This window comes from Physcomitrium patens, chromosome 20 (genome assembly GCF_059467195.1).
Source record: "Physcomitrium patens ecotype Gransden chromosome 20, ASM5946719v1, whole genome shotgun sequence".
NCBI lineage: Eukaryota > Viridiplantae > Streptophyta > Bryopsida > Funariales > Funariaceae > Physcomitrium > Physcomitrium patens.
The window spans coordinates 15,676,191-15,701,000 of NC_143429.1; the positions used below are offsets into that span (position 1 = coordinate 15,676,191).

The window sequence follows — 24,810 nt, forward strand, 5'->3', positions numbered from 1 at the left end:
CTCTTGTCAATCAAAACCAATTCATTGTCCTCTTGTTGTGTATTTTTTTTCCTCTTTCTTTTTGACAAATGAACTTTACTGCTATCACCTCACAGGGCTTTCAAATTTGACTGGAAGCTTGTGCTTTCAAAAAAGGTAAAAAGTGCCCAAGTGGTAGGACGGTCAGCTGGAAAGGGATCAATACACGTGGCCAGGTTTTCCAAGTATAACACAAGATTCTTACAGATTTACCTTCTTCTTCTTCTTCGTTGTTGTTGTTGTTGTTGTTGTTGATGTTTTTTTTTTTCCAAATATCATCAAACAATAGAGTGCTGTAGGTTTGGATTTATCCCTGCTCACTTGAGAGGCGTAAAGTCCTCATCTTGCACTAAAATCTCGACAGATAAGGTGAAGGGAGGTTTGGAATTGTGGGTTGCCATGCTGGAGGCTTTCTTTGTCGCATCCCCTCTTGCTCGATTTCTGCCCTTTTGCCCGTTCTCGTGACGACTTGGAAAGGGTTTACAGCTTCCAGGAAGGGCTTTCACGACACCCTTGATGCATTCATCGTCCGATAGAAATCGTGGATGATCAAGCTCTCTATTCCACAACCACACTGAGGCGTGTAAGTGTGAAGCTTGGGTCAGACATGGGGGCAGTCATTGTATTGGCTGTGACGGTTTTTGGTCATTTCTTGGCCTCAGCAACGAGCTATGGGTGTCTGTTATGGTGCTTATCAGGCGTATGCTTTCGGTTCTGGAGCTTGTGGCTTCAAGCCTGTAGTCGAAGATTCAGGTAAGGACCCTGTGTATCCTTCGGTACTGGAAAGCCTAGACCTGATCGTACGTGCCTGTTTGTGTTTTCATTAATGTTCGTCTGGGGCTTGAGAGCAACGATCAAACAAATTCTTCTGCTGTACGCTTTGTAACCAGCACATAGGAAAGGGATGTTTTTGAGATTAGGGCTTCAGGCTGTATTAGGTTCAAGTGTCTGGCTATGGAGGATACCCCCCACTTGGGTTATCACGAATCTGTCTTCCATTACCCGAACTGACTGATTCCTGTTGCGCGCGAACAGGGTTGCATTCTATCTAGCGGCTTCCTTCCATGGACTTGTGCTGTCTCAATGTGTTGCATTTTTCCTGTCTTGGCTTAGTATGATGATAACATGATAACGCACGAACTCATAGGTTTAGAACACCTTGTTACATGGTCGACGCTGTTGATTTAGATGTGTTTGTACGTTCGCCGACGATTTACTTTCCTGTTGGAGATGTTTCATTATGTTGTGCCCCAACACACTGTTGAATGGAGCCGCGGTTTTCCACTCAAATTTTGGTTTTGATCTTTAGTGCTTTGTTGAATCCGCAATTACGTGGAGGAGTCTGTGAAGTTGTCTTTAACTTCACGGATGCCAAGTTTTCTTGTTTATTTCGGAGTAGAATGACGTTATGATGTTGTCAGAAACGCCTCTGTCATGGTGAATGTTTCGGTGTGTTGATTCAAATCGAGCCATTTTGAGGCGGGTTCATTTTTCTTTGAATCACCGTGATACTACCAGTATCCAGTCTGTAAAGCGTGCACAGAGTAGAAGTGAACAACTAACTTTCATGACTAAGTGAAACATTTCAGGGATGGATTATTGATTAGCGGACCATCCAATTTCTTCCCATCACCACTTTCATCAATAATACTTCTGTTCTAGAGTAAGCGAAGACACGTGATCTTCACTTCCCTATGATGATTCAAGATTGAGGATATTGAAGTGACACTTTGAACGTCAGAAGGTTTCCCAGCTCATAATTTCCTAACTGTATGTTTGCTTGTTGGTTTATGACTCATTGTCCCCCTTTCCTCTCCCCTTTTTATCATTTAGTTGTTAAAAGAGCTCTGTAATAATCTTGACACGAGGGTTTGCTCAAGTCCCAAACTTTAATCTCTACAATATCCCAGCTCCAATGCAATGAAGAGTCGAAATGTTGAAGGCTCTCAGCAATGTACACTTCTGGGTGTTTCTGGTTGGATTTGAATAAAATGACACACTAATATCGTAAGGCTACCCAAATACTTGTCAAGGTTTTTTTTTTTTTTGTTAATGATCGTTTTTCGTCATCTAGCTAAACCTCGATTTCAGTGTATGCTCAGACTTTTTATTGCAACATTTTTATATCAAGTCGAGCCCAGAAAACATCAGTCAGTTTTGACATTCATCAGCAACGTCAACAGACACCATGGCATTTTGAACGCCACTAATTCCCTGTTGGAGTTCGTCTCCCAAGGGTAGCTTCCGCCATGAGCCCCAGACCTACTTCATTTCTTCGTTTTCCCCGTCTCCTGGGTACCTTTTCTAGTTTCGACGATGTGGGGTCTAGATTACACCAATTCTAGGGTGTCCACCCGGTGGTCAAGTGGGGACCCTGATTCTGATTTTTGCTTCGGTGGAACACATGCAGCAGAAGACCTATCCTGACCAACTGGCCGACACTGTGGGGGCAAGGGTAAAGAACGTGCAGCATCTACGAAAGTTCGTTTCAGGGTTTGGCACCGCTTCGGTGACCAGGGCTAAGCTGGTTCGTGGTTCGGAAGCCAGATTGGCCCCAGAGCCATCAAGCCAGACCTGTGCGGTCAGGTATGGATCTTGGGACCGATGCGGCTGTGGCTGTCAGTGTGGGACCCATTCCCTGTTGTCACTTGTGGATTGGGTCTCTCAGCCTCTGCTTAAAGGATGTGATTGGGAAAGACCCCTCATCACGGCATTTTTAATTGTTGAGCCATTTTGGCACCCTTTCGAATTGGGATACCTTTTGAACTAAGTTTTAGGCCACAAAATGAACTCATCCCACTGGCTCACTAGCTCACTCACTCACTCACTCATTTCCCCCCTCTTGAAATAACTTGAAGTGTTAACCTTGACTAATAGGTGGTGAAAAGCATTGATGTCATTCAAACTCTGGTCCCTAATTCTTAGTGTAAGATGGGATTTGAAAGCACACACCACTTCCAAAAGTGCAACCTTTTGTTTATTTTCCAAAGTGGTTTTCAAAATTACCATCTTGTGCAGGATGGGAAAGCCATTGGATCTCTGTTTTAACTGGCAATAATACATGTTTCCTAGGGTAAATGGAGAAGTGGATTACAAAGCCTTTTGTTATTGTTGAATGAAGGCTGAGATTCACTGCCTTGTTGACTGTGTGCTTGAGGAATCCTGAACCTGGGTGCACATGCACAAAAAACATGGCCACCTGGGTTCCCCTCCACCCATTCATTTCTATCTATTTGTTTACTTATTCCAATTCTTATTGAGGGGAACAGCCTAGGGTTCCCATCAATGGGCTTTGAAGAAGACTGTGACTCATACTCTCTGACTTGTGTTCCCAATAACAGTATATGTGGAGACTCTGTGAGGGTTGCAGTGGCTGTAGGCTTCTCTTTTATTTTTTCTTTGTTTGTTTTTCCCATCTCTTTCATGTATCAAATATAAAAGTGAAGAACTCAGTTGTACATCACACAGGCTAGACCAGTATAGGTCATTGGAAACTGGGGGCACTGATGGTGTGCCTGGGTTCCAAAAATCTTAAACTGCCCATGTGCCGACAGCTTTGCCATACCATATTCATTTGTGTTGAAATATCCCTACACCTCTCCCCCCTCCATAAGTAGGAAAGAAGGAAGGCTGTACCAAAAAAAAAAAAAAAAAAAAAAAAAAACACACACATACACACCCACACAAATTGATACAATATTATTTAGAATTGAATAATCCTTGTTCTCTGAACACACTAAATTGCTCTAAAGGCATTTCATTTTTAGTTCCATTATTTTATTTTATTTATTATTCTTCTATAAATAACTGTGTCATATATGCATGGGTTTATCTGTGGGTGTGTATGTATCTGTGTATCTACATTTAAGTGAGAATATGAATGCCAATGCCAAAACATGAATGATATTTCACATGACTGTAACCCACCTCATTTATGATAAGAGCTTATCATGACCAAAAGGATGGCATGCTCTGAAAGCTCAAGGAAGCTTTTCTTCCAATTCAGCTTCTGGGACCATACAGCTTCCTTTCTTTTCTATTTCTTTCTTTATTTCTTCCTTTCTTTCAACGTCCCCACCACCATATAAGCAGGTGAGGGAGTGCTTGTTTCCAAAGGGTGTAGTCATGGGCACTGCAAAGTGTATCTATCTTCTCTGTGTGCCCCACAGAGCCTCCACACTAGCCAAATCCGGATGAATGAATGCACATAGGGATGAATACAAGTGTCCAAGGAGGGTCAGTTGGGACTGAAGGTTATATATACACACACATTTGGACTCTCTCTTTCTCTGTCTCTGACTGTGTGTCTGTCTGTTAGTCCAGGGTTCCACTTTCGAAGCAGGCCCAAACCTCAAACCCAAACCTAACCCCAACCCAGAAAGAGCGACGGGAAAGGTAGCCCACTTTGAAGGTGCCAGGCTCAAAAGGGGTTGGTCATGGAAAGCGTGGGCCCCATTGAGATGTGAAGCTGGAGAAGGGGCTGCAGTTCTCCCCCCTACCTCCTGACCTCATCTCCTCCACCCAGAAGTGGGTATGAAACTACTACCGTCCACTTTCTGTTTGGTGGATGAGAGGGTGTGTGTGCGTGTTTATTTTTATTTTTTATTTTTTTGGGTATAGCTTTGCGGTGAATGAGCTGGGGCTGCCCTCTTGAGCAGTGGGCTGAAGTTACGCCCTTCCCTCTACCCCACCTTCTGGCAGACTCAGGGCACCGGGGAGGGAAGCTGACAGGTCATCATCTCACCACTGCAATAAAGAGTTAACAACAACAAACCCTTTGTCTTGAAAGGGGGTGGAAATATCAATGGGTGAACAGCCACACTGGCTGCCTTGCTCATGGCACAATCCAGACATTGCAGCAGCAGCAGCATTATCTGACATAAGAGATAGAAACTAAGAAAATGAATTGCTGTGTGGTAAGAAAAATATTTATATCAAATACTATAAAATATGACTGAACGAAAGGAGAGGATAGTTTATTTATATATTTGTTTATTTTCCTTCATCTTCTTTTCTTTTTTCTTCTTACTGTGTGAAGGAGGAAGAAGCAGCAGAAGTAGAAGAAAAACTTTCTTATTCTGTTTGTTTTTGTGAGTACCTAAATCTTCTGTACCTTCTTCATGAAGCACTACCCACAGCTCAAGTACCCCAATAACCTGAAGCAGCAGTAGCACACACAATAATTATGGCCAACCATGGTTCCCTCCTCCTCTTTCCAACACCACCACCCTCCACACCCCACCCCAAGTGAACGCGAAAAAGACCCAATTCCCCTATTCTATCTAACTCATGATTGGTCAGGTGGCAACCCCTTTCAATCAGATGGATCCATATTCAAATGCTAAAATCCCACCACCATTACTGTACTAAAAATAAAAATTATTAAGACTAACTTCAGCTTCCCTCAATGAGAACCTCGCATACAGCAGGAGGCCTCTTGTAGTTTATAAAATTCTACCCTAGAGGAGAGGGATTTGGGTTTTTGAAATGATTATTATTAATGATTGTGCCATGAGCGGTCCCTTCCAAGGCACAGGAAGGATAAAATAGAAAGCCCATGAAGCGTGGTTGCGTTAATATTATTATTTATTGTTGTTTTACTCTAATTTCCCATGTGGAATGGAGGAGAAAAGGGCCGTGAAGGTGGTGGTAGTTTTGTTGAAGAGCAGTGCTGGCGGGCCCTCATGGTTTTCATGAGATTCATGCCTGTTGTTGGAGCCGGAGGCTTTGGCGCCAGGGCTAGGTCTGGGAGAGACAGGAGGATCGAAGCGAGAGGAGTGGCGCCAATGAATGAGAGACGTATTTCGTCGCCGCTCATGGACTTTTCTTTAGTCTTGGTTGCGACCTGTGCTGTCCCCCCGTCTCCGTCTCCCCCTCCCCCTACCTCTCTCTGTTTCTCATTCCAGGCAGGGCAAATGCCTACAGACCTACCGGGCTTCTCGGCACTCAGTCGCAGACCTCACGAGAAGTGACGACGGGGCAATGACTCACCAACGGCAGGCCGATTGGGGGCAAAACCTACTATTCGCAGTAATTTTATGAGCTTGTCCCACCACCACGCAGCTATCCTGTGGTGCAGAAAGTTACCTACCTGCTTAGTCTGGGTGAAAATGGAATTATGATGCCATGGCAGTGGCCCCCCTATTGACGCCCAATAGGAGAGGGGATCAAGGTGGGTGCGGGCGTACCTAGCTTGAGTATAGCCGGTTCGGCTCCGTAGCAAAAGCGCTGGGAGGTGTGGGTGGTGCGCTGTGTTGTTGGCTGTAGAGGGTTGAGCATGGTCATTGTTCCAAGCGCAATGCTTGTTGTTGTTGTTGTTGTTGCTGCTGCTGTTGTGGTGGTGGTGTTCGTCGTCCCCTCGCTGGCATAGAATCAGAGAACGGGAAAGGAAGGACTTCTTGTAGTTGTCGACGTAAGAGGCTCCCACCTTTTGTTTGATGGTGGGAATGGGAATAGAGTCTGGAAAGTGTGGCGAGGTTTGTTGTCGTTGTTCGTGGCGCAGTTTCTCTTCTGTTTACGTTGTCTTTCACTCTCGGTCCCTGCAGGTCTTTCGTTTTGTTCAGCCGGGGAGAGAAGCTCGGCGAAGAGGGAGGAATAGAGGTGAAGGAGAGTAGTATGGAAAGAGCAGGACTACGTAGATTGCAGAAAACAGAGCGAGGAGTCGCTTCTGAGAAATGTCCATTCTGGGAAGAGAGTGGTGAGAAAGGGAGGACGGATTGATTTTTAGGATGGAAGTCGCGCGGGGAGCAGCTCCGATGAGGCCTGGTGTCTGCTCGTCCTGGTTGCGGTCTGGGGAAGATGGTGTTAGAATTGAGAGGATGTTCTGCTCCCGTGACGTGGCCGCGGGAATTCGCCGGTAGTTTTCGGGATGATGTGGTAGTGGCGCTTGTGCTCTGTTTGTTTCCTCTTCTTGTAGGTCCTTTTCTTTCCTTGGAAGGAGGAGATTCCTGGGCGGGCAGTAGTGTTGGCCGATGGGAAGTGTTGTGGTTGGTGACATTGGTGTGTGATTTCTCTGCTTGCCCGGCGCCTTTCGCTTGACCTCAAGTTGTTTTTGGTTTACTTTTCCCCGTCTTTGGGGTTTGAAGCAATATTCCGTGGAAGCTGTTGTCCGTGCGGCGAGAAGAGAAGTTATTGGATGCCATGGTTGTATGCTTGTCCTGGTGATCTTCAACGTGCTTATTACTACCTTTCTTGTCAGTTATTCATTCCCAAATTTTTATCCCCGCTGCCTTCAATTCTGCGACGCATCCAGCAAGCTTAGAGAATTTGCAGCGACGTCGGAACTCTTATTTTGAAGTATCAGCTGCTGTTGTGGGGGTGTCGTGGTGCCCGGAGATCAATCTTAGGGGCCGTTCGGGGCAGGCAAATCTCTACTGTGGTCCAGGCCTGTGACGCGTCGGGAGTTTATTTTGGCCCGCTCTGTTAGCGAAGCCGCAGGGTTAAGGGGTTACCGAAGGAGGAACCGAAGCTGAAGCGCATTCCTCTGCATCCCTTATGGAGCGCGGCCGGGAGGGTCGGCGTGGGAGCGGTGGGGGTGGTATTGTTGCTCGGCGGCCACGCACCGGTTTTAAAGACGTTGCAGGTCTGATCCCGTCGGGCTCTCTTCTCTTCATGTCTTCGTGTCTAAAATCCCGATCTTGTTACCCATCTCTTCCCTTCTTCCCCTGTACATCTTGACTCGAAGACGTCCCTCCTTGCGTTTTCCCCAGCGGAGCACTGGCGGTTGGTTTTTGGAGCAGCCTTGTGTCAGCACTTCCAGATTCTGAATCGTTCTCTCGTCATGTCCACACAACTAATCAGGTGCCTCTTATAAGATTACCTTTGCGTGCCGTAGAATAACCATAGGAGGTGTCTGCGCACTAGGGCTGTTGGCGGGGGGGGGATCGTGAGGATCATATACCCGTGCTTATTTCAATTGATAAGACAGGTCTAGGGTTGAGTTTGACTGCGGCGGTGCCCGGCGGTTATGACTCTCCACAGCGTTGATAGTTTCCGATGTTGGAGGAATCTCCTCGTTCAGTTGTGAGGGGTGGTTTTTATGGAAGAGCTTGTGCACAGTGGATTGCGGCATACAGTTATGGGAAGCATGTGCAACAAAAGAATCAGGAGATATAGAGGGATGAGTGAGAGTCGTCGCGGTCAATTCTGGACACAGATTGCTTGAATGCGGCAAGCTGAGTAGTAAGGATCGCCTGTGACCCTCGCGAGTACAGTAACCTGGAGCGAATGTGAGGACTAGTAGAGGATGGATAGTTGAAATAACGCACACAGGCAGCTTTGGTAGGTTCTGATTCTATTTCTCTCGGGTACAACAGGAGAGTAAGCGAATTCTTGAAGTCTGCGTTGATTAAATAAATGTAAATGCTGACCGAGAGCGTGAGGTTCAGTATAATGATGGGACTTGTAACTCGCTTTGCGTCTTTTCAGATATTTTGCTTGCCGCCTTTTATTTTAAGTAGTGGCTCTCGGTGTCTCCCTGGCTAGATTTAACAGAATTGAGTAGACTAGCCAGAGTTTAATGGATTAGCGAAACAGTTTTAGGACAGACATATTCTTCAGCTCCTGTCTCGCTCAGACGCGGAGCTAACGTTCTAGTTGTCTGAGATTCCAGGTAATGTCTCCATTATTATTAGAGTCACCTGCATCGATCGACTTTCAGATGTCTCTTGCGACCTTCATCTTTACTCGCAAGAAAGTGGAGATTGAGAGTTCGAAACTTGGAGAGAGACTTGCAGTGAATGTCGTCACTCAGTAGCCATTCACTTTCATTTCCGTGACTGAACAGTTTATAGTTTACTCATTACGCTCTGTACGATCTTGCAGTGTAGATCATTTCACATTACCAAGGTACTACTAAATCGGAGTCATACCGTGGTCAAGGTCCTACCCAACGTTACGCAAATGCAGTCTTTTTGACTTGCAGAATCTTGTTCATTTTTCTGATCCCATGCAAGTCCCAACTTTTTTTTTGTTCCGTCGAACAATGCACGTCCTTATGCATCACTAACCTGCATTTTCGATTCGTTCTAAGTGGCTAAGTGGCAACATAGTTGAGTCGCTCTATGGCTTTTAATTCAAATCAGCTCCAGTAATCCTGTTCCAATGTCCATCCTTTTACAATTGCCATCCGAAACAACACATGTTTTCACAATCTGCGATCTAGATTTCCTGGGATTGCCGTATCACCAATCCAGCAGCTGAGAGTTCTGGATACCCGGTTCGCTTCATTTATAGGCACTGTGGAATGGCCCTGATTGTAGTAGTCGAGACACGTATTTTTTTGGAGGGGCGCAGGATGCTATGGTGTGTAGCATTTAGCCGTGGAGGTTGTGGAGAGTGGAGAGTGAAGAGTGGAGAGTGAAGAGTGAAGCGTGAAGCGGGTAGAGGTGGTGAAGTGCGTGGTGACAGGGTTGGGTATTGCGTATTGTGTGTGGTGCGCAGGCGGCGACGATGGCGACGACATGATGGACGATGCACACAATTCTCGGTTACGAGAGAGGTCGAAGAAAGACGGAAGCGGGGTGACGTCGAGTCACGGAGCGGCGACGAGCATTGTAGGAGGTAGCAGCAGGAACAAAAGGAAGCGACCGAGTTCGCAAGAGAAGGTGGTGCATGGTCGGAGCAGCCCGGCGGAGGAGGTGGAAGAGACGACGGAAGATACAGAGATGGGTGGATCGGAGGACGACGACGATCATCCGCCACCCATAATACCGCGACGATCGGGGAAGTCGCGGCCGCAGGCGAAGGTGAGGGGTGAAGGTAGAGGCGGAGTGGGTTGCGCAGGTGCAATGGGAGAGGAAGAGAGAGGTGGGAGTTGGAAGAGAGGGAGTGGAGGTTGGGGGAGGGGGGTATGCGAGGCAGTGGGCTGATTGCGTGTGGGACGCGTTGGATTGTGGCAGTTTGCGGAGGATGGGAATGCGGTGGATCTTCCAGCGGTGCCAAGGAAGGCGCGCACAGGTGGGTATGGGTGGGTGAAGAGAGGGTGGGAGGTGATTTGGAGAGGATGGGGAGGGGGGAGGGGAGTGGGGAAAGAGGGTGGTGGGAGGAGGTGGAGCGGTGCTGACAGGGGGGAGTGGTGGTACTGCAGCGATTGGGAAGCGTCCGCACGAGGCATCGACGCCACCGGTGGCGGAGTCGCCGGGGCACACGGGAGGAGTAGGGGGAGGGGCTGCGGCTCCATCGAGCACGGTGTCATCGTCATCGATAGCGTCATTGAAGGCGGAAAAACGGACGGTAGGAATGATGAAGGGTGAGGGATATAGGATGAGGTGGGAGGGAATGTGTGGGATGTTGGTTGATGGAAAGCGGGAAATGAAATGGTGGTGGGGTGGAAGTGGTGACGGGGGTGGCGTTGGTGGGTGGTGCAGAAACCAAGCGCATCGAAACAGCGGGCTCACAAATTGCCGAAGGTAAAAATGTTTTGTCTGTCTATTCCACTTTTGTATAAGATTGTAAAGAAACTTGGTTAATGCGAGTGCAGGGAATTAAGGTAGCGGTGAGCCAAGTGCTTGCGTCTTAGAGTTCAACTGTGTCTACCGATCAGACATACCGAGCTGGAAATGCAGATGTTTTTGGGAGTATAACATAATGGTGACCTTGTTCAATTCATCTTGGTCCTTGCTGTATTGCTAGTTGATGGTAGCATTGTGAATTTGTTTTCAACATTACCTCTCTGTAAAGTCAGGCAGTTTTGAACGAGGTCGCACATGTGCAGGTGCATCCTTGTTTTTTTGCAGCACGGTTTTATTTGCTGAATAGGTGTTTTATCTTAATGAAATTGTCAGGTTACAGCACCATCTTTGGTGTCGGAGCAAGAAGTGGAAGTGGCGGAGGCCTTGTTCGACCTGGCAAGAATGTTCTCGCAACCTGCTGCAGCCGTAGTGGAATCTAAGACCGAGATAAAAGTGATACATAATGACCTGAAATTTGAAGCAAAATTAGATAGGAAAGTTTCAGCCGGTTCCGGAAGCAGTCTACCACCCCAACCATCTAATTCTGCAGCCGTTGCTTCATCAGTTTGGAATGCAGCTCCCGCCTCAGGTGCAGCTGTTGTTGGAACTGTCAAGGGTACTTCGCCTGTTTCAGCGTCTGCCGCCTCACCCATTCCTTCACCTCCAGTAGCGGCTTCAAGCGCAGAGGGTATGCCGTACATTGCATTGTCCTCAGTTTTGCAATTCTTAGAATCTTACTATTAGCAACAATCTATATTCACATCGCGGCAGGCTGTCATCAAACGTGGTTGCGACGAGCGCTGTTGCTGTATCTAGTTGTGAAGCGCCAGGCACTATGTAACTATTGTGTTTATTTATTTATATTCTCCTAATTTTTTATTTGCAATATATTAGGTATTATTGAATCACGATTACTAATTTGCAATTCATTTACTGGTGCTTCTTATGCAGTTGTGAAACGTAAACGACCTAGGGTGAGAGCTCGAACCGAAGAAGGTTCCGTGCCGCAGTCTAAGACAGGTCCTAATACAACGAGTACTGTGGCAAATCCTTCTGGAACTGGCGCAGCTCAAGTGAAAGATGCGGATCAAAGCTCAAACAAAGTATCAGTTGTGGACAGAATTGTTTCGAAAGTGGAGAGTAGTACCACAGTGACACCCGCTGTGTTTGCGAGCCCTACCAATGTTGCAATTTCGTCAAGCAGCACACACAGTATAGCAGTCGTACCGAGTGGCGTTGCCGCTGCTGGTCCTACAGCCACGGCAACTGAAGGTGGTGCAGTTGGTGGTGCATTCCCACGTGCGGATAAGTCTATTGTGGAAAAGAAGGTTTCGCAATTGGAGAAGAAGACTTCGCCTGGTGGTGGAAAAGCGGATGTAGCAAACTCCAACTCGCAAGAAGAGAAGGCTACGAGTTCTCCGGTTCAGGAGAAGAAGATTTTGGTAAGTGAGTCGGCAGGCCATGGAACAATCGCGAAAGTGGAGTTGGATCCAATTCTGAGCACCAGCATTGCTGTGGAGGAAGTAATCACTAAGATGGAGCCCGAGAAGAGGTGTGAACTTGCAGTACCACGTCAATCTGTTCATTAATGGTTTAAGCTTGTAATATGGGTGAACGAATTATTGAATTTTGTACACAACTGACCCTATGTCGTTTATATTGGCAGGCCTTCTCTGCCGCCAGCAGATGTGGATCGCGCACCAAAGCGAGAAATTGACCTCATGGTACGTTGAGAGTGGAATTTGCAGTGTCGGATTGGTAGTGACAGTTTGGTTCGGTGGTGGTGGTGGTGGTTGGAGTAGCCTCTGACTTGTAGGTTTCGTGTATCCAGGTGGCTCCAACCAACTTGGAAGATGCGTCGAGCCCTGAGAAGGACGGTGACAGTGAGGAATGTGATGTCCGGGATGCAACAGAGAAACCTGCGGTACGTTGGATTGCTGAAAGCTGATGATGATCGACAAGGGGAAGGAGCATCGTCAATAGATGTGTATTGTTGACACATTTCAATGGTGTTGAGACGTGGTGTTTTGGTGTTTTCGCAGGTTGATTTGGTTATTACACCAGGTGTACGTGATGCTCTGGCGGATAGAGAACAAGAAAGAGAAGTCTCCGAGCGAGCAGAAAGGGACAAAGTGAAAGAACAGGAGAAAGAGAAAGAGAAAGAGAAACAGAGGCAACAAGAATTGGAACGTGATCGTGACGAAAACGAGCGTCGACGCGAGGCTGACAATCAGAGAGAGTTGGCAAAAGACACGTCAAAAGAGCGGGAAATAGATAAGGAAAGGGAACGGTCGGAAATTAGCAAGGTGGGTGTGCAGAGATCGAGTAAGGTCATGAAGGGTGAAAATGGAAGGACTTCAAGGACAGAACGAGCAGGTGTGTGGTGTCTGGGTGTATAGCGTCTGAAGTCACCGTGTTTTCTAAAATTGTAAATGTTCATGACATGCGTGTTCGGGAGCATCTTTTAGTGTACTAAAGCTTAATTTGTGCATTTATATTCTGATTTGTACAGAAGGGTCGGTAGTTAAGTTATTTGCGGATGTCTTGGTGTGGAGTCAATTGATTTTAAATATCTTTGAATTCAATGTTTTCAAATATAACTGAACTCACACATATAAGTCAATTTCGATGGGTAGCTCAGCAATGGGTACCTTCAAAATTGGGCACGGTGTGATTTTTCATATTACGGACTATTTACTGAAAACTGATTTACGATTCGACATAAGATAATGCTTAATTGAAGTCTAATTTTGGCAGGATCAGCCGTTGCGACCACCGCATCACAACTACTTGTCCCAGTTCCTCCTGTACCTACCACTTGTCCTTCTGGTTTGGGCGCGCATGTCGCGGCACTCCCTATGTCCATGGGAATGCTTGGCTGGCCTGCAGGAATGCCTGGTAGCATCCCTGCTAGCTTAGGGTAAGTCTTCACATGATATCTGGACTTAGGTAGTATGCTTATGGATATTGGATTAAATCGTTTTCAATATTACTTGTAATCTTACAGCATCTATAAACGATGCAGATACTATCCTACGGCAGCGGCAGCGGCAGCAGCAGCGGCGGCACTTTCTGAGGAAAGTTCTCCTGCTATTCAGGTACGATGCTGGAAAGCAAAACACATCCACTGCACGCCTGGTCTTAGTTTCTGCTCCCAACTCATAAGAATGACACAGTTCAGTTCATCGTTTAGGGACGGATCCAGTTTAGAATACACAACGTGACCGAATTTGTCTTTGTGCAGTTGCCATACATCGTGCCTCCACGACCACAATTGAAGCGCTGTGCTTTGCACGTGTACATTGCACACTTCATTGACGTGCAGCAGCAGTTGAATCGGCATCAGACATTCTTCTCGGTGCCGAACCAGGGGTACCCGAAGTCGTACAACTTGAACGTGCCTCTGGGTCCGTCGGATGGTGTATTTGGAGGTAGTCCCATGATGGGTGCTGCTGGCGGAGCAGTTGCGAGCGGCTCTGCAGGAGGCGGCGCCAAAATGGAGGCGACGGATCGCGGGTTGAATGCTGCCGCGATGGCTGCAGCAACAGCGGCGAGCGTGCAGGGAGCGAAAGAGCGGGGATACAACTTGGAGATGGTGGGACGGAAATCGCCGGGGCGGCAGCAACACGGCGGGCAGCAGGCAGCGGCATTGTCTTTGCAGGTGCGAGTAGCGAGAAGGAGGGTGAGGGTGAGGTGATGGTGAAGGAGGCGGTTGTGTGGTTTTGTGGATTGGGGTTGTGCGAGGAGGGGTCGGGGTGAGGTGGAGGGGACGGAGGGGGATGGGATGAAGTTGGGTGTGGTAGTGATTGATGGAGACGGTAGATTAGAGGATGGTATGGTCTGGAAGCACGGTTGTCTGGGTTGGAAATGATGGTAATGGGGTTGTTTGGGGATGCAGAGTGGGTTGATGTTGGGGTTCCCCGTGACTCAGAGCGCGAGCCCGTGTGGCGCGGGCGGTGGTGGTGGGGGAGGTGCGGCGGGAGCAGGGACAGTGGGGGGAGCGAATGTGAACTTGGTGGGTGGAGGAACGTTGGGTGGGACGAGCGCGGTGGGAGGGAGCAACTCGGCAGTGATATTGGGGCCGGGTGCGGTGGGTGGTGCAGGGAGCAACGGAGGGGTGACGTCGGCAGCAGTGCAAGCTCAGTACATGCAGGCGATAATGCAGCAGCCGCAGGGATATCCGTTCGGGCAGTTCCCGGGTCCTTTTGGGCCGGCTGCGTTCAATGGGCCGGCGGCTCACATGGGTGCCCAGCAGGTGAGGAGGGGGGGGGGAGATTGGAGTTTGCGGGTAGGAGAGGGGATGGGTGGAGAGTTGGGGGGTGTGGGGATGTGTGTGACGAGGGGTGTGGTGGTGTGTGCAGGCAGCGGCACAGTTGTTTGCGGCGGGTGGGACGTACTTTGCGCATCACATGGTGCCGCATGCAGCGCAGCAAGGAGGGCAGGGGAGCGGGAGTGCGGGGAACGGTGGAGGTGGTGGGGGTGCGGGTGGGGGTGTGGGGAAGGGTCAGCAGGCGGGACAAGGGGGTCGTGGGTTTCCAGGGGCGGGGTCTGGAGCGCACGGTCCGCGGAGCCAGTCACCTTCGCAATCGGTGCAGCAACAGCAGCAGCAGCAGGGCGGCGGGCACGGGGGTGGTCGGGGAAGTGAGAGGGAGAGTTTGGGGGAGAACGGGTCGTCGATGGTGCGTGGGTCGGGAATGTACGGGCAGGCAGTTCCGAGTGCGTCGGCGGGGTCGGCGAGTCCGAGTGTGAACGGCGGGGGTGGAGGTCACGGAGGCGGGGAGTACAATCTGATGGTGGGGTTGGGGAAGGTGTCGAAGTCACGGGAGACACAGGCGCAGGCGCAGGCGCAGGCGCAGGCGGGAAGTCAGCAGCAGCAGCAGGGGGTAAATGGTCAAGGTGGAGGGTCAGGTGGGGGCGGGGGGAGCGTGGTGCAGCAGCAGGGGGGAGGGGTTGGAAAAGGAGCGGAGGGGGGGTCGAGTGGGGGTTATGGGATGAGCATGGGGGGAGCGATGAACAGAGGGGCATCAGTGGGGCCGGGGCCTCTGGGATTGGCTCCGGTAGCGGCAGTGATGGCACCGCAAGGGCATGCGATGATACAGGGGGTGGCGGAGGGTGGGAGAGGGCAGGGCGGTGGGAGTGGACATCAGCAGATGGGTGGAGGCTCAGGTCATGCAAGTATGCTACAGCAGCAACAGCAGCAGCATTTCATGCAGATGCATCAGGCGCAGCAGCAGCAGCTTGCGCATGCCCAACATTCGCAAATGCAGCAGGTAATCTTAAGGGATCACGATATTGACCCACCCACCCTAAGTGATGAGTATATTCGGTGCGTTAATAGTAGTGTGGTTTGGTTGTTGTTTGTTGTTTTGATACAATACACCGTCATATTTTTAGTTCTGATTATTTGTCACTTTATTTTGTTGTATGTCGCTTTTAGTTGGTGTGTTGTGGCTAATTTAAATTGTTATGGCTCAGCAGCAGCGTTCTGTTCAAAATACGAGAAGTGCTGCTGGCGGCGTGGAGGATAGTCGTGGTGCCTCAGATGGGGCCTATCCTGGTGGCGTTAGCCGTTTGCCCGAGCGTGAGGGCGGGGACGAGAGGAAGTTACATGGCAAGAGATCGTCTGGATCAGCATCGACTTTGTCCAGAGATGTGGACAGCGCTGGTGGGATGCAGTCTCATTCAATTGGGGGAGGCGGTATGGCTTCCTCTCGGATGGTTGGCACTTCTTTGAACCTCATGGCTCCAACTACTGCTAGCATGGCACCGAAACCTACTGGGCAATCCGCTGGTATCAGTGGAGCTTCTCCTATGCAGTCGCATTTGATAACGGGGTTGAAGCCAGGAGGTGGTAGATCTAAGGGGAGTGGAGTGTCTGCTCCAGCAGCCTCAGTTGCGCCGCGTATGTCAACGCAGCCTTCTTTTACAGAGCGTAACGCCGCAGTGAGTGGATCAGTTGCCGGTAAGGCGGGTCAGAGCATTCCATCTGGTCAGGGTGGGAAGTCAGGTCCTCCTGTGCAGCAAATGCAGATGAAGCTTAATCAAAGGCCTGCACCAGGACCTCTGTCTGCTTCGAATGCAGTTCCTGCAGGTCAAGGGACTCACCTGCAGGAAGCGTTAGCGGCTGCGATGGCGAAGAATCCGCAAGGTCAGCAGACCCATCGGGCAACGCAAGGGGGTGGTAATGCAAGTGCTGGGTCTAGTCCTAGAATGGGCACACCAGCGGCGGCGGCTTCTTCCGTGTCCTCGGGTACTGTTCCAGTTCCATTGTCTCCGATGGCTCTGCCAACTAAGAGTTCTGGTCTAAATCCAGGAAAAAGTAATTCTTCTCAGAAATCTTACCCGCTGACACAGAAAGGAAATGCCGGTGCAAGTGGTGGCGGGGGGAAGCGATCATCTTCTCCCTCCTCAGGAGTTCCTGTGCCCTCGATTTTGGGTTCTAGTCTTCTTTCCCAGAGCATGTCCGGTAAAAGCTCGCAGCAATCCCACATGCAGATTCAAGGGCAAGGGCCAGGCCAAGCGCCAGGACAAAGTCAGGGACTGCAGCAGCATGTGGGTGGTCAGTCTCAAGGACCGACACAGGGACAGGGAGCTTCTCCCCAATTGCAGCAGCAGTTACTTCAGCAGCAACACAAGCAGTCGTCGTATGTACAACAACAACAACAACAACAACAGATGATGATCCGCCAGCACGTGTATCAACAGCAATTTCTTCATCAACAAGTACGTTCATTGTCTCTACTTGCTGCAACGTCGTGTTTCATTGCTTCATTTCATAAATGAGTATCAGTGACATGTCCGGGTATGGGTCGCTTCATTGCGGTCTGCACGATTTGAGGATTGCTTGTCCAAATTATGAGTTCCTGGCAATACCATCCTTCGCTGTTATGTTAAGTGCTATGGGTGTTCAGGTCATGTGTTTCTTTATTTTTGGTTTCAAAACGGGACTCTGTCATGTTCTTACACGGTCATACTTTCAACTTACTCTGCTTATACGTGCATGATGCGTAATTTGAAAATACATTCGTTTTGTCCGCAGCAACATCAATCACATCAACACTTGCATCAGCATCACCAACAGTCTGGTCATCTACAGGATTCCCAAGCTGGCCCTCCACATTCCCAAGTGTCTCAACATGCTCCATCATACCACCAGCAGTCTGGGCATCAGCAGCAGCCTGGTTCAGGTTCTCAAGCGCAGCAGGTTCATTCCCAACAACAAATGCAGCAGCAGCAGCACATGCAGCCACCACAGCATGCATCTCATCTGCAGCAGCACCAACAAGCATCGTCTCATCAACAGCAGCAGTTCGGTATTCCCGGCGGGAACGGTAGCTTGGCAATAAGCTCCGGGCTTTCACTGGGCGCGGGGAACACGGGCAGTGGCGTGGGGGGTGGGCGGAGCAGCACGAACTCCGATGGTGGGGGAGGGGCCCCGAATGGGAGGGCGGTTCAGTCTACGAAGCAAGGAGGGGGTGGCGGTATTCCAGGAGGACAGCGGGCGAGCGGCGGGCCGGGATTTCTGCAACAATATGGAAGCGGCGGTGGGGCGTCGTCAGGTCAGCAGCAGTCGGGGAGCCCTCGGAACAGCGCAGCGTCGGGGTATTCACAGGGGAACTCGAACTCGGGGGCAGCGGGAAGAGCAGGTAATGGAAAGGGAGGTGAGTATGGGTAGGCGGGTGAGTATGGGTAGGCGGGTGAGTATGGGTAGGCGGGTGAGTATGGGTAGGCGGGTGAGTATGGGTAGGAGGTGGTGCAGAGGCGGAGTGAAAGGGTAGGGGGTGGTGGGGTGCAGTTGTGTAGGGAAGGCGGTGGTTTTTGTGGGGCTAACGGAGGCGGTTGAGGGTGGGGGCACATGCAGATGGTGGTCAGGAGCAGGCGAACGGGATGCGGATGGCGAAAGGTGGAGCGCAAGCAAGGGGTGGGTCGACGATGGGAAGCGGTGGGGGGATGCAGGGTTCGTCGCAGCGAGCGGAGGGGGTTGGGGGAGGTGGGAGTAAAGCGGGGGGTGGGGGGTTGAACAGTTTCGGGGATATTGTGCAGTCACGGACGAGTGTGATGATGACGAGCCCGAGCGGCGGGGCACAGGGTGGTGGGAGTATGTCGAACGGGCAGAGCAACATCAGCAATCCAAATGTACAGAGTGGAGGAGATGGAAGGCATGGAGTGAACGGAGGCGGTGGTGGTGGTGGTGGAGGCCAGAACCAAGGTCACGCAACGTCAGGAACGTCGATGGGGGGCGGTGGCGTGGTAGCTAGTGGTCCAGTAGTAGCGGTGCTGGGTGCTCAGCCTCCGACGAGTGCGGTGCAGCAGTGAATTGGTGGAGAGTTGGGGGAGGATATAGTTATGCCTGCAATTGTCACGATGCAGAGGAGAGAAGCGGAGTGTTGGTGATTCAGATCGTTTTGTGATGAGCTAGTGCTTAAGAATTTCGCGACCTTGTCTTTTTGCAGTTGGTGCTTGGTCGTATAGCAGTACATGGGAGCACCATGTAGATTCGGAGGTTTCTTTACTGGGATTGGAACTTGGCATGTGTCCCATATGCCTCGAGCTTCGATCGGCACCTTGTGTTCTGGGGGAGTCTGCCCGATTTGGAGCCGAAATCTGATGTAAGTATTGTGATGCGCTTTGATTTGAGTTTTGGGCAACTTAGGTTTTGAGGGTGATATTTCGATTCTTTTCTTTGTCACAGGTGTCGACAATGGTTGGTTTGGCTGATTACATGTTTTTGTTTGTTTTCATTGATGTCATCCATTGGTGCAGTTGTAGTATGGACACCAGTTGCTGAGCTTATGTGTTGGTTGTGTTGCAGATGTTTGATTCTTTCTCTTCAGGTCGTAGCGTATGTGCAAGACGTAGAAGTGGTTTGTCTACTGTTGTGCAGATTGAGACGGGAGTGATTTTTCACGTACATAATATTTTACATGTGACGATTTTGTAGGGATAGATGGGTTATTGTAAAAGCATGTACAATTAGGGTGTTTCACACCATTGCAGTGGGCTTTAATTGCGCATTGGAGTTATACTAAAATGAAGCGGACAATATTGGCAACCCTGGAGAATTTTACTGGGGTTTGCATTTTCGAGCATGATCTGCGAATTTTTTTAGACAATTTCAAAAACGTCGCATGGTGTGAGTTGTTCCGTCTTTATTTGTGTGTTACCATTCAGAGTTTTTGAGGTTAGCCATGGACTTTTTATGTTTGATTATTTGTGGCTCCATGCTGGTCAAGTTTTAATTACCTAGTGTTTTAATTGGAAGTTCTGCAGTTCTGACTTCAGTAGGTAGCAACGAGGAACCATGTGTGGAGCGTGTTACCCATCATATATTCCTCATGGTCTGGTCTTATTGAGCTTAGTAAGTTTTCAATGCTGCGCTGCCTTATCTGAACTTGAAATATCGTTTGTGGATTACATGATTGCTGGTTGTCAAAAAAGCTGGTTTATAATTTGTAAATAGTATTTCTTTTAGAGGATCAAGTTGTTTTCACTTGTATTTATTGCTTAAACTTCCAAAGTTGGACACCTGTACCATCAGTTAAAGGAATTGTATGTGTAAAACCTCTATTGATTGATGCACGTATCTATTTGATACTGGAACATGTCTCTGCTGAAGAACGTGAGAAGTAAATGCATAAACATTTACATATAAGAACTCCTTTATACGTTTTTGTGTTTATTGTGTAAGCAGTATCTCAATTGTGAAATTATGGGGTTTGTAGCATATCTTAACATTTTGTGAGGTCAACATGTGGAATATCCATCAAACTGGAATTTCCTCTTTCAATTTTGATTGTTTTGTAAAGTAGCAACTCACATTATGACAATATAAAAATGAACATTTTGGATCATATCATGTAGTGCAACATACGTAGTTTTTGAAAACTAATTAGAAAACAGAAACAATTTCTGTAAAATGATTTGAACAACATTAGGCTTTACATGGCCATGGATGCAATTAGAGGCAGTATTATTGGATTTCAGATATTACAACCACAATAAAATTGATTTCTTCAGTAAATATCTTTTTATTGGTTGTTATCATAGTAACTCAATTCAGTGTTTTGTATATGATACATTGTAATTTCATTTGCATCACAATGCAAATTGAAGATAGAGCATTGTGTGATCAATTTATGCTATCCATACATATTCTCTATCCAATTATAAAAAATTATGAATGCAAAACGATGTAAAACTAAATTTAATGAAATATTTTTATTGAAAATGATATGATTTACAAAATTCAAGATATGAAAATAATATTTGCTAAGCAAGTGTATAACCAATTTCCAAATGTAAATATAAATATAAACATATATTGTTGAATTATAATTTCTTTTAATAATTTTATTTTTTTACATCAAAAGAAATCTTATATTCTTTATATCGTGGAAGACATGTGCTATAGTGAAATTAGAAAACATTTTACCTTTTAAGGTGTATAGTTTAAAAAATCATTTAAATATGCTTTTTTGATCTAATATTCTTTGACCACTTCAATTTTCATATTTAATTACCAATACATGATTAACAATCAGATCCAAAAGCCATTTAGTTTATGAAATATTTATTATATTATATTCCATCCTATTTATTTAAGAATAATAGATGATTGATTATATATATATATATATATATATATTTGGATTTTTGAAAGAATTATCTTGACTTTATCATTGATATGGAATGTATTGACATGACTAATTGCAAATATGAAAGAATAATATAAATTATAACGTATTGATTACTTTGCTTTAAGGGGGTCAACATTATCTTAATTTTTATTTATGTAATGTAAATTTTATTTATATCTCATAATATAACTGATAATATCCTTACAAGAAGATAATTTTTATTGATATCTAAATCATTATGGATATATAATCAGCTACACAGCTTTTAATCTTATACCATAAAAGGCCTTTTTAACACTTTAGGATTCTTTTCACCTTCAAACTACAAAGTTAGTGAATCAAACTTCTAATTTAGTAAGAGAATACGACCTAAGTATTTTAAAACGTCTATTTTAGGTGTAAAATATATCCTACACTTAAATATACACTAAACAACTAATAAGAGCAACTCAAAATCTAGTTTTGAAAGTTAGGAGATCTTAAACCCTAATATTAGTAAAAACAAGATGATCTACTCCCTTCACTAACGAAGGCTTCAATCAACTTCAATAAACACATATGAATGTCTGTGGATCCATAATCTATTGAAGAAATACAAAGTAAGAAGTCTCATCACTTAATATCAGCAAGGTAGCTTTCAAAGAGAAGTATGAAGTAAGATAACTCTCACTTTCAAGACTCTTTATTTATAGGTGGTAGTACATGGCACCTAACTTACTACCAAGGTAACTTTTGGCTTTCACCTACCATTGAAATATTTTTTGATATATACTTTATGCCCTTCTGTATTCTTACTAAATCTTAGATTCTTCTTAACCTAATTACTACCTACAAATCCTAACAACTACCTTAGTAACTTGCCTTGAGTCTTTACTGCCTTTTGACCATTAGCAACTTGCTATGGCTAAATTCTTTATGGTGGTAATTAATCAAGGATTTTCTAGTCATTAATACAAACAACAATAAAGATACAATTAAAAGAGTCTTATAAACAAGAAAAAAAAATTAATGTAGATATTCTTAAAAAAAAAACATACATGTAAAGTTGGCAATAAGATAAGGTTACTTTGTTGTAATATCAAGACTAATTGACATTATAATAAGTTGGATTATTAAAGATTTAATTTATTTATTATTAAAAAATAGATTAAATTAATTTATTATTTATTAAAATTACCATATTAAATAAAGAATCACCATGTATTTTACATGTCTTTTATTAAGCGTTATGTCACATTAGATCCCAAATCATGTCATATAGATGCAATCTACTTTAGTTTAGTAGATTTTTATCCACTTAATTTTTTATGTTAGGTAAACTTATTAGTGTTAATTAGGATTTGAAAATTTAAGTAGAGAAGCCCTCTTAACTTGACAAGAATGCCAAATCAAGTCTTATAAGTGTCTTTAAAAGAAAAAACTTCTTATTGTAAGAGTTTGCTTAGATATGGTGATTTAGCCCTTGAATAAAGTTTAGGAGTTTTTCTAAATACTTGTACTCTTGGATTCTTTTTTTTTTTTTTTTTTTTTTTTTTGGCATGAAAGATAGTTTGATTAAATTGTATTTAGATACTTTACCTTTTATTCAATAAAAATATTCTCCCTTTTAATTTTTGTAGTAAAAAAATTTAATTCGAGTTGTGAAAAAAATAAAATAAATTTCTTTAGTCAAGTTTGGTTGCTATTATCATTTGGCCCTATAGATATTGGTTTTGTAGTAAGGCCTTATGTTCTAACTTTAATATTAGATAGAAGAACTATTATTAAAGATAAAATATACTCTTTAGCTTATAAAGTCCTAAAATGCATACTCAAACCATTGCAACATGTAATGAAGGTGCTTTATAAGAGTCAAAGTTAAATCTTTTATTTGATGTACCATTAGCTACATGAGTAGCTTATTTGTTTAACTTTGTACATAGATCACATCAAGAATATTGAAACTTGTGTCTTTAAGTGATGCAATTGGTTAATGAAAACAATATGCTTGTTGTTATTTGTATTAGTAGCAATACTACTTGTACTATGTTTTTACAAGTTATGATAGACTCTAATGCTTATCTAGTCATAATTGACAAGTGGCTTGTCTAAGAGTTAAATTTGAATGCTAAAGACCTTGGGCCTTGATTTTTTACTATTGTCACTTTAGTAAGAGATACAGAGCATGCTACCATGTCACTTAATTTTTTCCAATAGACCATGTTCTTACAAATTGAGATAATGTAATGGATGCATATTTTGACTATATAAATAGAAGTATATAGAAATAGATAAAATTACATTAATTTAATAATATCTTCTTCAAGTAGTATCCTAGATATTTTTTAGATGTAATATTGATCTATAAGCACTACAAGGCATTATATATGTTGGCTACTTATTTCACCAACTACATATTTTTTTAGAAAAATACCATGTAGTCTTCTTACTAGTTTTTATATATAAAAATAACAGTGAGACCATCTTTGCTCTTATTAAGGATTTTTTAATATTTTAATCTTGAATTAAGACTTTCTAGCTTCTTTATACTTGATAATATTTTATTTTATTTTATTTTATTTTCTTACTTTTTTCTTCTTTTATAATAGTTAAATGTTTTTTCTTTTAATTTTTTTTCTAAATTCATAACTTTAACAATTTTTTTTAATAATACACCTAATCTTTATTTATATTTTTTCACAACATATTTTTTAATTTTTTTCATGAATATAAATATTAGCTTGATTTAATAGATAAAATTTTATTATTTAACAAGATACATGATTGATTGCTACTAATTTTGTTCATTAGTCATAGTTATTATAAAATAGTTATTTTTTGAGTTAAATATTATGTAATTTATTATTTTTATAAATAAATAGATTAAAACAATAGAACATCTTAATAAAGATTAATCTTAAAATTTAGAAATAAAATTACAACAAAGACATAAAATTTAATATGTTTTGTAAGTTTTTTTTTTTTTTTTTTTTTTTTTTTTTACATATATATATATATATATATGTAAAAATTTTATCATATTATAAAAAATATAAACATGAATGTATGTATGTATGTATATATATATATATATATATATATACATATATATATATATATATATACATATATGAAATTTTATATTTATCTAACAGTATTTTTTAAAATTAAGAACTTATTTCAATCTCAATAGAAATAAAAAAGGTTAAAAAGTAAAAATGATCATTTAAAAAAAGTATATTGCCAATCCATGACTCCAACCATATAACCTGATATTCCTAGAAGAATGAACCATAAACAATAAAAGTAGCTATTTCTGTGTGTCCAAAGGTCCTTGCTTTACGGAGCTCTTACATAGAAATACAATTTGGGAAGTTACAATGCAATCATCCAAGTCGATGTAAACAATTCTTTTACTTTATGGGTTGAAGCCAGAACTGTCCTTTTAAACAGAATGATATGAATGTACATAATAATACATTGAAGAAAACAGGAATTCATGCACATTTGTCTGAGTTTCTATGAATCGCCATAAGGAGCTTGGAACTGCACCCATGTCCATTGTTGATGATACGTTGCGAAGCACAGTTTGATGCAGTAAGTGTAAGCATATGAATGCATGGAATGAATCAATCATCTCTCCCTTCCAATGTCCTAGTTAGGCCAGAGTGGAGAATTGAATCACTCGGCGTCTGGTTGTCAAAAACATACTGATATTGGTGACT

General features: G+C 44.6%; 2 protein-coding genes across 7 annotated transcripts; both read left to right on the plus strand.

Annotated features, from left to right (window-relative positions):
• The first annotated feature begins 421 nt into the window (after nucleotides 1-421).
• LOC112273424 (uncharacterized) lies at nucleotides 422-3,096 on the plus strand. Of its 2 annotated transcripts, none has more exons than XM_024502187.3 (3): nucleotides 422-771; nucleotides 2,121-2,255; nucleotides 2,429-3,096. In XM_024502187.3, the coding sequence occupies exons 1-3, from the start codon at nucleotides 626-628 to the stop codon at nucleotides 2,475-2,477; spliced, it is 330 nt and encodes a 109-aa protein (XP_024357955.1). In that variant the 5' UTR covers nucleotides 422-625; the 3' UTR covers nucleotides 2,478-3,096. The 2 variants fall into 2 exon arrangements, with proteins under 2 accessions (XP_024357955.1, XP_024357956.1); XM_024502188.3 differs by having other exon boundaries at nucleotides 479-771; nucleotides 2,432-3,096.
• A 3,183-nt stretch (nucleotides 3,097-6,279) lies between these two features.
• LOC112273210 (uncharacterized) lies at nucleotides 6,280-19,591 on the plus strand. Of its 5 annotated transcripts, XM_090244988.1 has the most exons (20): nucleotides 6,281-7,600; nucleotides 7,728-7,818; nucleotides 9,460-9,764; nucleotides 9,918-9,975; nucleotides 10,106-10,251; nucleotides 10,386-10,427; nucleotides 10,803-11,157; nucleotides 11,421-12,021; nucleotides 12,136-12,193; nucleotides 12,301-12,393; nucleotides 12,512-12,845; nucleotides 13,227-13,389; nucleotides 13,495-13,567; nucleotides 13,714-14,130; nucleotides 14,368-14,724; nucleotides 14,831-15,739; nucleotides 15,945-17,192; nucleotides 17,509-18,130; nucleotides 18,331-19,078; nucleotides 19,282-19,591. In XM_090244988.1, exons 3-19 carry the CDS (start codon nucleotides 9,480-9,482, stop codon nucleotides 18,783-18,785), a joined length of 6,216 nt encoding a protein of 2,071 aa, XP_090101114.1. In that variant the 5' UTR covers nucleotides 6,281-7,600; nucleotides 7,728-7,818; nucleotides 9,460-9,479; the 3' UTR covers nucleotides 18,786-19,078; nucleotides 19,282-19,591. The 5 variants fall into 5 exon arrangements, with proteins under 5 accessions (XP_090101112.1, XP_090101114.1, XP_090101110.1 ...); XM_090244986.1 differs by lacking the exon at nucleotides 7,728-7,818 and having other exon boundaries at nucleotides 6,280-7,600; nucleotides 13,233-13,389; XM_090244984.1 differs by lacking the exon at nucleotides 7,728-7,818.
• The last annotated feature ends 5,219 nt before the right edge of the window (nucleotides 19,592-24,810 follow it).

Bases quoted from the DNA above. Each gene is read 5' to 3' on its own strand.
- LOC112273210 (XM_090244984.1), top strand. From the start codon at position 7,513: ATGGAGCGCGGCCGGGAGGGTCGGCGTGGGAGCGGTGGGGGTGGTATT. The intron at 10,428-10,802 runs GTAAAAATGTTT...TGAAATTGTCAG, and splicing joins GGGCTCACAAATTGCCGAAG to GTTACAGCACCATCTTTGGT. The intron at 12,394-12,511 runs GTACGTTGGATT...GTGTTTTCGCAG, and splicing joins ATGCAACAGAGAAACCTGCG to GTTGATTTGGTTATTACACC.
- LOC112273424 (XM_024502187.3), top strand. From the start codon at position 626: ATGGGGGCAGTCATTGTATTGGCTGTGACGGTTTTTGGTCATTTCTTG. The intron at 772-2,120 runs GTAAGGACCCTG...GTGTATGCTCAG, and splicing joins GCCTGTAGTCGAAGATTCAG to ACTTTTTATTGCAACATTTT. The intron at 2,256-2,428 runs GTAGCTTCCGCC...GAACACATGCAG, and splicing joins TTGGAGTTCGTCTCCCAAGG to CAGAAGACCTATCCTGACCA.